The 13,791-nt window shown below is 41.4% G+C and overlaps 1 protein-coding gene across 1 annotated transcript; it reads left to right on the top strand.

The window, feature by feature from the left end:
* The first annotated feature begins 660 nt into the window (after positions 1–660).
* LOC127095368 (uncharacterized) lies at positions 661–5,098 on the top strand. The gene is made up of 5 exons (XM_051034072.1): positions 661–1,073; positions 4,520–4,591; positions 4,724–4,814; positions 4,962–4,985; positions 5,087–5,098. The coding sequence occupies exons 1-5, from the start codon at positions 661–663 to the stop codon at positions 5,096–5,098; spliced, it is 612 nt and encodes a 203-aa protein (XP_050890029.1).
* Positions 5,099–13,791: the final 8,693 nt, after the last annotated feature.

Raw genomic sequence — 13,791 nt, 5'->3', positions numbered from 1 at the left:
GGAGCTTTAATAGCCGGACTTGAAATCTTGTTAGAATTTGGGGCAAAACGAGTCAAAATAAAAGGAGATTCCGAATTGGTAATAAAGAAGACAACGAAGGAATACAAATGTATTAAGGAGAAATTGGTCATGTATTTTATCATAGTGAATCGACTGATCAAGTGTTTTGACTTTATGGATATCCAACATTTTTTAGACTTGAGAACCAGTAATCAAATGAATTAGCACAACTTGCTTCAGGGTATAAAGTGCCCAAAGAAAGGTTGAAGGACTTGATTGAGGTTTGAGGAAGGATACAATCAACAAGACTTTCCCCATTGAATCTAACACTAACGAAGCTGGGATCAATAGATCCAGAAAACTTTGAGATCTGTTATATTGAAAATTTGGCTGATACTGATTGGAGAAAACTAATAGCTAGTTACCTAGATAACCCAGTCGGATTGAAAAATTGAAAGGTTAAGTATAGATATTTGAATCATGTGGTCATAGGTAATGAATTATTAAAGAAGACACCCGAGGGAGTATTACTCAAATGCCTTGGTGAAAGAGAGGCATATTTGGTCATATTGAGTGTTCATAGTAGGGCATGTGGTGCTCATCAAGTGGGGGCACAAGATGAGGTGGTTGTTATGTCGCCAGAGTGTGTATTGGCCTATAATGCTTAAGGATTTTATCGAATTCGCTAAGGGTTATCAGGAGTGTCAGATTCATTCGGGCATGCAACATGTTCCTGTAAGTGAATTGCATGCAGTGGTAAAGCCATGGACATTCAGAGGATGGGCTTTAAATTTGATTGGAGAAATTCGACTTGCATCCTCTAAAAGTAAAAAATATATTCTGGTTGGCATTGATTATTTTACAAATTGGATCAAAGCAATTCCTTTAGTCAAAGCTGACCAAGATTCTATAATAGAATTCGTCCAGAAGCCTATCATTGATAAGTTTGGAATTCCTGAGACCATCACGACGGACCAAAGCTCGGTGTTCACTGGTCGAAAGATGAAGGAATTTTCTTCTCAAACGAGGATTAAATTACTGACTTTGACTCCTTATTATGCTCAAGAAAATGGGTAAGTCGAAGTTGCCAATATGATTGGTATTGGTTTAATAAAGAAGCATGTTGGGAAGAAACCAAAGAATTGGCATAAAAAGTTAGACCAGGTTCTATGGGCCTGTCGAACTTCCCCTAAAGAGGCATTAAAATAAAACTCCATTTCGATTGACCTATAACATGAAATTGTTTTGCTTGTTGGGATTTATTTGCAATCGGTTCGAATTCAAAGGCAGAACGAGATTCCATCTGACCAGTATTGGAACATGATGTTGGACGAAATGTTTGATTTGGATGGAGAAAGGTTGACAACATTGGATGTTTTAATACGACAAAAAGAATGAATAACCAGAGCTTATAACAAGAAGGTTAAGTCAAAAGAATTTTCAATTGGAGATTACGTTTGGAAATCCATCTTGTCGATGGATCGAAGAGACAAAACTCTAGGCAAGTGGTATTGGGAGGGCCCATTTTGATTTGTTCAAACATTTTTGAACAATGTTTATAACATGGAGAAGTTAGAAATTGATTAACAAATTCTAAGGGTAAATGGTAAATACCTTAAGAGGTATAAGCCTATGCTACAAAAACTTAAAATTGCTAAAGAATAATATGCATTAGAAAAGTAAAAGTGCCAAAATGGCATAATCATTACAAAATAGGAAAGACAAGGGAAAGTAAAAGGAGTGTAATCTAAACTGGAAACTTTGACTTGAATTTTTCAAGCTTGGTCTTAGAGAAGTCGAGCCTGGAAGTTAGTCAGTCATAAATTTCTTTTAAGGATTTGACTTCAAGCCCTAGGTTGAGAGCGACTTCAGCATGTTTAACACCCCTAATGGACTTTTCGTCAATCATTTCTCTTGTGGGCGGTGATTTTTCCTAGGCTAGCTTTTCCTTATATTTCTCCAAGTTTTCAATCTCTTTATTTAGCTTAGGATTTTGGCTCTATGGTGTGCACTTCTATCACTAATCGAGGCTTTCTTGTCAGTATAGTCTTGAAGCTTGGCTTCAAGTTTGTTGACTTCTTGTTCAGATGCACTGCTTGCATCCCGGGCCACCACCATGGCATCTTTCACTCTCGGAAGTTTAGAACATCGAGATAAAGTACAATTGAAAATTGCACCACAAAATAAACACAACAGTCATAAGGTCAGGCCAACTAATGCAGAATTATAATAAATCTTAATTAGATAAACATAAGGCAGGACAGAAAAGAAACAAAACAGCCACTGTCCCGTTCGCTCCTGTTTCGCCTAGCGAAGGCTTAGCGAGTGCTCGCTACAGGCTCGCTTAGCGATGTGCTAGCGAGCGGCTACGGGTTTTGAGTTTGATAGCAGCATGATCTCCGGAACCCTGAATTTTATGGCATTTAATTACAGGAATAACATGGACAAACATTCAGGATATTCAGGCATACTTAAATTCACATGTGAAATCAAATTACATATCCGAAAATTTAATCATGATGCCTTATGTATGTAGAGATTACCGATTAAAAGCATAAAACAGTAGTGATGTGCAAACCTGTTTGCAACTGAGCTGCGATGTTGAAGGGACTGACCACTCTTGGTATCGGATGGAGTTGAGCGGAGGTAACTTCGGTGCGGATGAGCGGCCTTCAGGGTTTCCTTACTCGGAATTCTCTGAGTTGGTCTCCAGGGTTTCTATGCCAGGGTTTCTGTCCGTCTTCGTCTGTCCATTTTCGTGACTGAAGTGTCGGTATTTATAGTGATTGTGGTGACCTAATGGGCTCAGAATGAAGCCCAAAAATTCTGATATTCGCAAGCTTCGCTAGGCGAGCGTGTAGCGAAGGGTTCGCTAGGCGAAGGAGTTGCTCGCCTAGCGAGCAGGCCAGTTTGGGCCATTTTCTGTAAGATTAACGGGCAAATTTTGGGGTATGACAGTCATATTAAAAATAAAATAATAAAAAATGAATAAATGATAGAAACATGTTAGTTAAATGGTAAGGCTAGATAATTAAATGTGAGAATTAAAGAAAATATGGAAAAATCAAAATGTTGGAAAACCAAGGCAACATACCCGGGTATTGAACCCACCCCACTCAAGACTATGATACTACCCTTCTCCACCAGACCACTCATGGTTATTTATTATTTTGATGCTACTTTAAATATATAAACCAAAATAGATTAAACATTAGAATACAAAACTAAAATAAATAAAAAAAAAGTCTGTTGGACTATCCTAATAAACCCAGCCGCTTGGGTTCTAGAGGCTAGTAAATTGGGAATCAAAAAATGTTAATGTAATATATTAAATGAAAATATTATCAAATGAAAACTTAGGAAATTTAAAACATAAAATTTTTATTGTTTCAATGTTTATCTTTATTTAAAAATAAATTTTAAAAAAAAGGAAAATGGAAACCAACTAACAGACCCTCGTCCTCGTTCTCTTCCAATCTCTCAAACGCTCCTCTCTCTCATGCTTCTTTCAATCTCTTAACGAAATCTCCCTCTCACGCGACCTCACGTTCCTCTCAGCGAAAACCTCTCTCAATAGCGCCTCTCTCACAAACTCCAGCCAAAATTGTTCTCTCAACCTCGCTTCTAAAATTGCTCTCTCAACCGTACCTCTCTCACTCACATCACTCTCACCGAATCTATCAACAAATACATGAAAATGATAAAAGGAAAAAGGAAGGAAATTCTCACAAAGTGTCACGGCAGCGGTGAAAGGCGTGAAGAAGTTGGCCTCCCAATCCAGGTATCCGATTTTGGGATTTTAGGTTTTTTGTTTGAGATTTTCGCCTCCAAGTTTTTTCTGTCCTCAATTCCTGATTCTCTTCTCCTTTTATATTTCTGCAGCTAGGGTTTCAATTGGTGTTTTTTGTGTTCCAGAAGAGTAACTCTGCAAAGCGCTTTGGGTGTTCTCAGAATCAAATTGCCCTGTTTGATGCTAGGTTCGAAAATGGTAATTTGAACCTACGTACTTTCTCTTTGAATTTTATCTCTATTCCATTTTGGGATTTTTTCTGGAATTTAACTGCCTTGCTGTTTTTCTTTTACCGCAGTGAAAATTGGTTACAAGTGGAGTGGATGGTCCCAATCAAATTTGTTCATTTTCAAGCTTTTGAATAACCAGAGCCTGCCATTGGTTCGTTGCACCTTGCATTGGTTTTGCTAGTCAGATTGAACCAATGTATTGAATTGGTCTGTCAACTGCTGATTCTTTGAGATGGTCTTGTTTGATTATTCTCATGTGATGCAGGTAAGGCCAAGTCAAGCTGGGAATTAGCCATGATTTGCATGGTCTCAACTAGCATTGTTGTTTGCAAGTTCCTCATTGTGTAGTAGGTAGGTCCATTTCCATTCTGACTTTGGTTCTGCAACATGTACATTGTGGTATGCATTCTGCAGGTATGAGGTAGTGTGTTATGCAGATGAGATTTGATAGCATTGCTTTATGGATGTTTTGCTCATGATTTTTTTGGTGTTCATGTAGGTGCTTTGACATATTGAGTTTTTGTGAGCCAAGCTCTGCTACGGATTCTGCTGTGGATTCTGACTTGTGGAGGTTTGCAATGCTATCTGTTTGGAACCCATTACCATGCTTGTATTGTACGAATTGTTATGATGCATTGGTAGTGTTCAAAAGTTGATGTGAATAGGCTTGGTGTTTGGTCATGCCTGGTATCCTGTTCTGCAGGATATTGACAACATGTTGCAACATGCTCACTTGGCTTAAGGCTGGTTATCCAGTTGGTTTTAGGGTGTTAGCATTGCCATGTCTTATGCATGTATGACTCTATGGCTTATTGTGTGGCATAATTGGCATTGTTCTGGCTCAAGTGGGATGCAATCACATGGCTTGCATTAACTGTTGACTGCTTTGTTGGGATGTTTGCATGAATCTTACTACAGACTTTTGGTTTGTTTACTTGCAGGTAAGCATGGCTTGTGGATTTTGTGTATGCCTCTGGTTGTTAATCAACATGCAAAGTGGGCAAAGTTTCAAGACTGAGCTTACATATTTAACTTGGTGTAGTATTATGATGATGTGTTGGTGCAGTATGTTTTGTAGTACCAAATGATGCAATTGTTCCTGGTCTGAGTATATGCTGGATGATGCATGGTTGAATGTTTCTTGGATGCCATTTGTATGCTAGGTGTTTGCGGCATGATGTGCACTTGACCTGTCCAGGTTTGATGGTTGTAGACATGTTTGCTTGTTCCTGCAGGGTGTTTGCAAGGCAATGTTTTTGTTAACATCTCCTAGTTCCTTTTGTTTGAGATCCATTGTTTGCTGTAAACCTTCTATTTGATCATGGAAACATTTTGTGATAGACTCTTTGGCAGATTTCAATTCACTTTCATGACGCTCTACAGCTGTGCGGTTGTCGCTACGTAATGTATCAATTATAACCACCTGACTCTCCAATTGCTTTCTCAACTCCGAGTTAGATTTTTGAAGGCTTCGAAAATCATCAAGAGATATAGGACCCTCAGGAGCACCAATGCCCAAACCTTTCAATCTCTTGTTTTCAGATACAAAATCCTCTGCTTTTCGTTTAGCAACTGCATTGTCTGGTACTGGATTTGAAAGATGCACCTCTCGATATACAAAAGCAAATGCAACTTCATTATGAGGAGGAGCAGAAAATGAAATAATATCACCATGGCAGACTTTGACAGCAGCACTATTCTTTTTCAACTTCTCCCAGTTAAGGTAAGTACCATTTGTGCTCGTATCTTTCAAGAATATTGAAGTGGTATTCTCCATATTTTCATTAGTAACCTTGGTCCTGTATATTCTGCAATGATTTGCACTAACAGAATTTGAATCAATCTAGAAACGCACATTTTCTACCAACCGTCCAAGGCAGTGCTCATCAGCAGGTTTATGCTTGGCCATTGACAACACTTGTGGTTTTAGGTCATGGCGTATTAGCAACACTTCATGGATTGACCTTAATGTTGGTTATGACTTTGGTCTGTGCATGTTAGGCGTTGCAGCAGGTTGGTATAGCAGGGCAAATGCAGCATGATGGAAGTTAATTGGCAAAGCAAGATTCCAAAGGTTCAAGGTGTGACCATGTTGACATTAAAGTGAAGAAGCCAAGCACAAGTGGTTAAGCCAAAGATAACAGGGACATGGATAATGTCATGAGAGTTAGGACTAGTCATTTAGTGATTAGGGATGACCAATGGCATAGGGTTGACTTTGGTCAAAGTTGACCAAAAAGTCAACTGTTGACCAAAGTCAACAATTGGTTAAAATTCAAATTTATTTGCATTTTTCTTGTAAATGGACAAATGATTGATGATTGTGGTAAAAATTAGGGCTTTTGGGTTTTGGGTGACTTTGGTCAATGTTGACCAAAAAGTCAATTGTTGACCAAAGTCAACAATTGGTCAAAATTGTCAAGACTTGTACCCCTTTTTTTTATGTAGAATCAAATGTGATGGTTTAGAATGATGTGAAATGAATTGAAATGGTTTGAAATTTATTTTACAATTGGTTTATTTTTTGACTTGAATGCTTGACTTTGAAAAGAACATGACTTGACTGGTAGTATGTGTTAACAAGACCATGAAATGATGGTATAAGATTAGGATTTGAAAGAGATATTCATGAATCAGGTGGCATGATTGACAATTGGCTTGTGACACAAGAAGGTTGGTTGTTTGGATGACCAAGACCATATGTGCATTAACAATCACATGAACAACACCATGACTTTGGACCAAGACCAATCCTCATATAAAACCAAAGTAAGGTTAGGCCAAGCATGCTAAACAAAAATAAAAACATAAAAAATTCAGGACCAAAATCGGGGTATGACAGTTGCCTCTATTTAAGCGTCTTCAACTAGAGAATATGAAGTAGGACGTTCTTCATATGATCATAGTGGGAGATGGTTAAATACTAAGAAGACTCGGATTTTGATCCTGAATCCCTATGAAATAATTAACAATGCCTGTCAGAATCGGCAAAGAAGGAATCTCAAAAGAAGAATTCGTCTGGTACAGTGAAATTCGGCCTGAGTACCGAAATAGAAAGTTGACCTGGATACCAAAATAAATGGTAACACAGGAATACTGATGGCCTGAACGCCGCACATTAGTCTGAACACTAAGCATCGGAATATGAGAGTATCAATGTTGGTCTAATCACCGGAAATTTGGTCTGAACACCACTTCGATCTGGAAATCGGAAAACTGGCCTGAATGCCACAAGTACTTCGACTTGATCGTCGGAAACTTCTTCGATCTGAAAATCGGAAACTGGCCTGAATGCCACTTCGATCTGGAAACCGGGAACTGGCCTGAATGCCACAAGTTGCATCGACCTGAATGTCAGAAACTTCTTCGATCTGAAAATCGGAAATTGGTCTGAATGCCACTTCGGTCTGGATACCGGAAACTGGCCTGAATGCCACAAGTTGCATCGACCTGAATGTCGGAAACTTCTTCGATCTGAATATCGGAAAAACTGGCCTGAATGCCACTTCGGTCTGGATACCGGAAACTGGCCTGAATGCCACAAGTTGCATCGACCTGAATGTCGGAAACTTCTTCGATCTGAATATCGAAAAAGCTGGCCTGAATGCCACTTCGGTCTGGATACCGGAAACTTCATACCTGTCAGCATCGACAGGAATAGGGAACAATAATAATTGAGGCGGCACGTGGGCCGACGACCCATGTTGGGGATAATAAGTCATGAACAACCTTCAGTCTGAGCACCAGAAACAAACTTCTGGCTTATCACTTGGGATACCGAGAATGTTTTATGCTTACATGCGTATGTTTGAATTTTGCGATGGCGTAATGCTCCATGAAAATGGAAATGCTATGCGATTTGGGAGGATGCAATGCAATATGATTCTACATGCAGGGATGCGAAATACTGGGGAAAATGCCAAGCTGAAGCAAGGAATCCTGTTGGGGAAATGATCACAATCTTCTGGACCCTGGCACTACTGTTGGAGATGCACAACATAATGAACTATGTGGGGAAATGACCGGCCACGCGGTGTTCTGGCAATGACGAGATACCGAGACTCTGACTGGGGAGAGAATGGCGCTGCAAAACTGTTGTTGGGAAAGCGATAGTGGTTCTGGCAACCATAATCTACGAGAGATGACTCAGCAGGGGGGAGCAAACACCGATACGGTACCGAGGTTATGCTTCCAGGAAAGAGATCATCGATCTGGGATTGAAATCCTCGATCTGGCATCGAACTCTGAGGAGCAGCTGCTTCTGCTGGGAAGATACAGTCTAGTACTGTCAACTCCGCTGGGGATTGTATAGTCTGACACACATGCTCAGGAAATGCCCCGAGGGTATCTGTTCTGAATAGATGATCCAAAGCACTTAAAATTCACAGCAACTTTAAATGTTTATTAAGCATATACCTGTAAAGCCCTTATGTGTCATGATGCAATGTTTATCAAAAATTCGGACGTCATTTTTGCAAACAAAACAGTAAAATGAAAATGAAAACAGAGATATACTGAGTAACATGATTTTATTGATTGAATGGCCTCTGAATAGGCATTTACATCAGGAAGCAATCCCTGGAAAGAGGTAATCGCAAAACAAGAATTAATCCAATGGCAATGTGAAATGGATTTCTATTGGGTTCCAATTCTGCTATGACTTGCCCGTCTTCAAGATCTTCCAGATGATCAGCCTTCTGAAAAGGTGATTAGATTGTTTTCTTCCTTTTGAAAGTTTCCAGTCATCGACATGAGATGAGATTCAAAACTAACTCAGAACGCAGTCATTCGCTTAATCCCTAACTTTTGCCTGGATTTCCCTTTTCGGGTTTTCAATCCACCGGGATACCCATTTTTGCCTAAGTTGCCTTTTCAGGTTTTCAACTTACCGGGTGTACGATCTTTTCATTTTTAAATCCCTAATTTTTGCCCGAACCTTTTCATTTTCTTGGTTCGTCGGGATGCCCATTTTTTCCTGGACTGTTCTTTTTACCGTCCAGCGGGTCTATTTCATGCGAAGTATTTTTTAACTGCGTCTGAGTTTACCGGGGAAGTGAAGTCTTCACCATCCATCGTTGCAAGCATTAAGGCCCCACCATCGAAAACCTTGGTGACGATATACGGTCCCTCATAGTTAGGAGTCCACTTGCCCCTGTGATCCGTCTGAGGAGGAAGGATCCTTTTCAACACCAAATCTCCGACGTGGAAACAACGAGGACGCACTTTCTGATCAAAGGCTCTCTTCATCCGACTCTGATACAACTGCCCATGACAAATGGCTGCCATTCGCTTCTCTTCGATAAGACTCAACTCATTGTACCTTGTCCGAATCCATTCAGCTTCATCTAGCTTGACATCCAACAGGACTCTTAGAGAAGGAATCTCCACTTCAACAGGTAGGACTGCTTCCATACCATACACCAGGGAGTAAGGGGTTGCCCCGGTCGATGTACGTACTGAAGTGCGGTACCCATGCAAGGCGAAGGGTAGCATCTCATGCCAATCTCTGTACGTAACGACCATCTTCTGCACAATCTTCTTTATGTTCTTATTTGCTGCCTCAACAGCACCGTTCATCTTAGGACGATAGGGGGAAGAATTGTGATGCTGAATGTTGAAGTTCTGGCACAACTCCTTCATCATTTTGTTATTGAGATTGGAACCATTATCAGTGATGATTCTTTCGGGAATCCCATAACGGCAAATGATTTCTTTCTTGATGAAACGGGCAACCACATATCTGGTGACATTCGCGAACGACGCTGCTTCGACCCATTTGTGAAATAGTCGATGGCAACAAGGATGAAGCGATGCCCATTGGAAGCAGTCGGCTCAATCTTTCCAATCATGTCAATGCCCCACATTGCAAACGGCCACGACGAAGACATCACATTCAGAGGATTCGGCGGCACATGCACCTTATCAGCATAAATCAGGCATTTATGGCACTTCCGAGCATACTTGAAACAATCTGATTCCATGGTCATCCAGTAATAACCCGCCCTTAACAATTTCTTAGCCATTGTCTGTCCGCCGGCATGAGTACCGAAGGAACCTTCATGAACTTCCTGCATTAACATGTCCGCCTCGTGTTTGTCCACGCATCTGAGCAAAACCATGTCGAAGTTCCTCTTATACAGCACATCGTCTTTGTTCAAGAAGAAACTGCCCGCCAATCTTCTCAAAGTCTTTCTGTCATTGTTGGATGCCCCTGCAGGGTACTCTTGATTCTTCAGAAATCACTTGATATCGTGATATCAGGGCTTGTCATCGACCATTAGTTCAGCGGCAAACACATACGCGGCCCTATCGAGGCGCATAACATCGATCCTAGGAGCATGGTTCCACCGAACCACCTTGATCATGGAGGATAGAGTAGCAAGAGCATCTACCATCTGGTTCTCATCACGAGGTATATGATACAGCTTTACTGTTGTGAAGAAAGTCAACAGTCTTCTCGTGTAATCTCTGTAGGGGACCAGAGTGGGCTGGAGAGTATTCCAATCACCATTCACTTGATTGATCACTAGAGCTGAATCTCCGAAGATGTCCAGTGTCTTGATTCTCAGATCAATGGCTTGCTCAATACCCAAGATACATGCCTCGTACTCAACTTCATTATTGGTGCACTCGAAGGTCAGACGAGCGGTGAAAGGCATGTGGGCACCTTTCGGAGTGGTAATGACAGCACCAATTCCACTTCCTCTGGCATTGACGGGCCCATCAAACGTTAAAATCCACTTTTCATCTGGATCAGGTCCCTCCCCAACAACTGGATCTTCACAGTCTTTCATCTTGAGGAACATGATGTCTTCATCTGGAAAATCAAACTTCATCGGCTCATAGTCTTCAATCGGTTGTTGAGCAAGATAGTCTGACAGAATACTCCCCTTGATGGCTTTCTGGGATGTATACTGGATATCATACTCTGTCAATACCATTTGCCAACGAGCAACCCTTTCGGTGAGAGCTGGCTTCTTGAATATATACTTGACTGGATCCATCTTGGAGATCAGTAAGGTTGTGTGAGTCAGCATGTATTGTCTCAATCGCTTAGCAGCCCATGCAAGTGCACAACATGTCTTTTCAAGCATTGAGTATCTCGACTCGCAGTCTGTGAATTTTTTACTCAGGTAGTAGATGGCATGCTCTTTCCTACCTGTCTCGTCGTGTTGACCGAGAACACAACCCATAGAATTGTCAAGTACTGTCAAGTACATAATCAGCGGTTTCCCTGGGACTGGAGGCATGAGGATAGGGGGATTCTGCAAATACTCTTTTATCTTTTCAAAAGCCCTTTGACAATCGTCATTCCACCTGATAGCCTGATCTTTCCTCAGCAATTTGAAAATTGGCTCACACGTGGCTGTTAGGTGAGAGATGAACCTTGCAATGTAGTTCAACCTTCCTAAGAAACCACGGACTTGCTTCTCTGTTCTTGGCTCAGGCATTTCCTGTATTGCTTTCACTTTGTCAGGATCCACCTCAATCCCTTTTCCGCTAACAATAAAACCCAACAATTTTCCAGATCTCACCCCGAAAGTGAACTTGTTCGGATTAAGCCTCAGCTTGAATTTCCTTAACCGTTCAAACAATTTCTGCAGATTCACCAAATGTTCTTCTTCTGTCTGAGATTTGGCAATCATATCGTCCACATAAACCTCGATTTCATGATGAATCATATTATGGAACAGAGTCACCATAGCTCGTTGATATGTTACCCCAGCATTTTTCAGACCAAACGGCATCACCTTGTAGCAGAAGATGCCCCATGGGGTTATGAAAGTTGTCTTCTCCATGTCTTCTGGTGCCATCTTGATTTGGTTATAGCCAGAAAAGCCATCCATGAAGGAGAATACCGAGAACTGAGCTGTGTTATCCACCAAAACATCGATGTGAGGTAATGGGAAATCATCTTTAGGGCTAGCTCTATTCAGATCCCGGTAGTCAACACACATCCGTACCTTTCCATCCTTCTTAGGTACTGGAACAATATTTGCGACCCATGGCGGATAATTGGTAACCGCTAGAAACCCTGCATCCAACTGTTTTTGCACTTCTTCTTTTATCTTGACAGCCATCTCTGGTCTTGTTCTTCTGAGCTTCTGCTTGACCGGAGGACAACCCTCTTTGAGAGGTAAACGGTATACCACAATGTCTGTGTCAAGCCCTGGCATATCCTGATAAGACCAAGCGAAGACGTCAACATACTCTTGCAACAGTTCAATCAACCCCTTCTTCACGTCGTCTTCCAAAGCAGCCCCTATCTTGATTTCTTTCTTGACGTCCTCGGTGCCAAGATTAATCACTTCAGTAGCCTCTCGATGTGGTTGAATGACCCTTTCCTCTTGCTTCAACAGCCTGGCAAGTTCTTCAGGGAGTTCACAGTCTTCGTCACCCTCTTCTTCAGCTTGGAAGATTGGGTTTTCGAAGTCGAAGCGAGCCATAGCAGAATCGTTATCAATAGAATCCGGTGATGTGCATCTGCATGAGTGATGGTATGTGCTTATGAGTGTGAACAGTGAGTGAAAACTAAACAAAACATTGCCAAATATTTTTATTCTTTTGAAATTTTAAAAACTGCAAAAATAGAAAGACAGTGAACAAAATATTTGAATGCAAAAGACGTCCTTCATTTATGATAAACAATGCAGGTATTCACATAGATGAGCCCTACAATGAGTCATTACGCCCTGGGCGGAACGTAAGACTTGGACATGCATGAATAAACAAAGAAAAATTACTCCTCTAGAAGAGTGACTTGGACAATTTCCTCGGAAAACCAATTGTTGATGACTTCACCAGGGATCCTCGGACGCACCCAGTTGTCGATGTCGCAATCACTATCTCCATTTTCATCGTTGATCGCAGAGATCTGGCCATATTGGATGACGCCAGCACTAGAGAAAGTAATCGGCCCCTGACGAGTCTGAAATGCTGAAGTTGTAGAAGTCAGCGCTGGTTGATACCCAATCCCGAACTTGTCGTCTTTCATTGGTAACTCCAACAGACGTCCCCAACCGAGAGCAATACCTGAATCCACCAAGGCTTGCGCCTGTTTGAAAGATGAGATGGGGGCTCCTGCTTTAACCCCTTCCACCGGAGCTGCATCCTTGATCTGAACTGACTCAAAGGCCTGACAGAGAGTCTCATGAATTTCACCTTCTACCTCTACGTACTTGAAGGTAGACAGGTTACTTACCAGTATGTCCTCCTCACCACAGACGGTGACAATTCTTCCATTGACTGGGAACTTGATCTTCTGATGCAGTGTTGAGGAGACTGCCCCAACATTGTGGATCCAAGGACGACCCAGAAGGCAACTGTACGAGGGACTGATATCCATCACATAGAATACGGTGTTGAAGGTTTGTGATCCAATCTGAATTGGCAATTCTACCTCTCCAAACACCGACCTCTTAGAACCATCGAAGGCTCTCACCATGAGATCGGAAGGTTTCAAGATCAAACCTTCTACTTCTAACCTTGACAGGGCTCTCTTGGGTAGCACATTGAGAGAGGAACCTGTATCCACCAGAACATGAGATAACACGGTGTCTTTGCATTCCATTGAGATATGCAAAGCTTTGTTATGGTTGCGTCCAGCTGGTGTTAAGTCAGAATCAGTAAAACCCAACCTGTTGCTTGCATGAACATTTACAATGATCCCTTCTAGTTGGTTTACTGAGATCTCCTGAGGCACATATGCAGCATTAAGGACCTTCAGAAGTGCCTCCCTGTGTGCCTCTGAACACAATAGGAGTGAGAGAA

This window comes from Lathyrus oleraceus, chromosome 6 (assembly GCF_024323335.1).
Source record: "Lathyrus oleraceus cultivar Zhongwan6 chromosome 6, CAAS_Psat_ZW6_1.0, whole genome shotgun sequence".
Lineage (NCBI taxonomy): Eukaryota > Viridiplantae > Streptophyta > Magnoliopsida > Fabales > Fabaceae > Lathyrus > Lathyrus oleraceus.
Note: the sequence above shows the minus strand (reverse complement) of the source record. Positions and strands in the feature narration are given on the sequence as shown.

Excerpts from the sequence above, each read along its gene's own strand:
- LOC127095368 (XM_051034072.1), top strand. The coding sequence starts at position 661 with ATGCTTAAGGATTTTATCGAATTCGCTAAGGGTTATCAGGAGTGTCAG. Across the intron at positions 4,592-4,723 it reads GTGGATTCTGACTTGTGGAG|GATATTGACAACATGTTGCA; the intron begins GTTTGCAATGCT and ends CCTGTTCTGCAG. Across the intron at positions 4,815-4,961 it reads CATTGCCATGTCTTATGCAT|GTAAGCATGGCTTGTGGATT; the intron begins GTATGACTCTAT and ends GTTTACTTGCAG.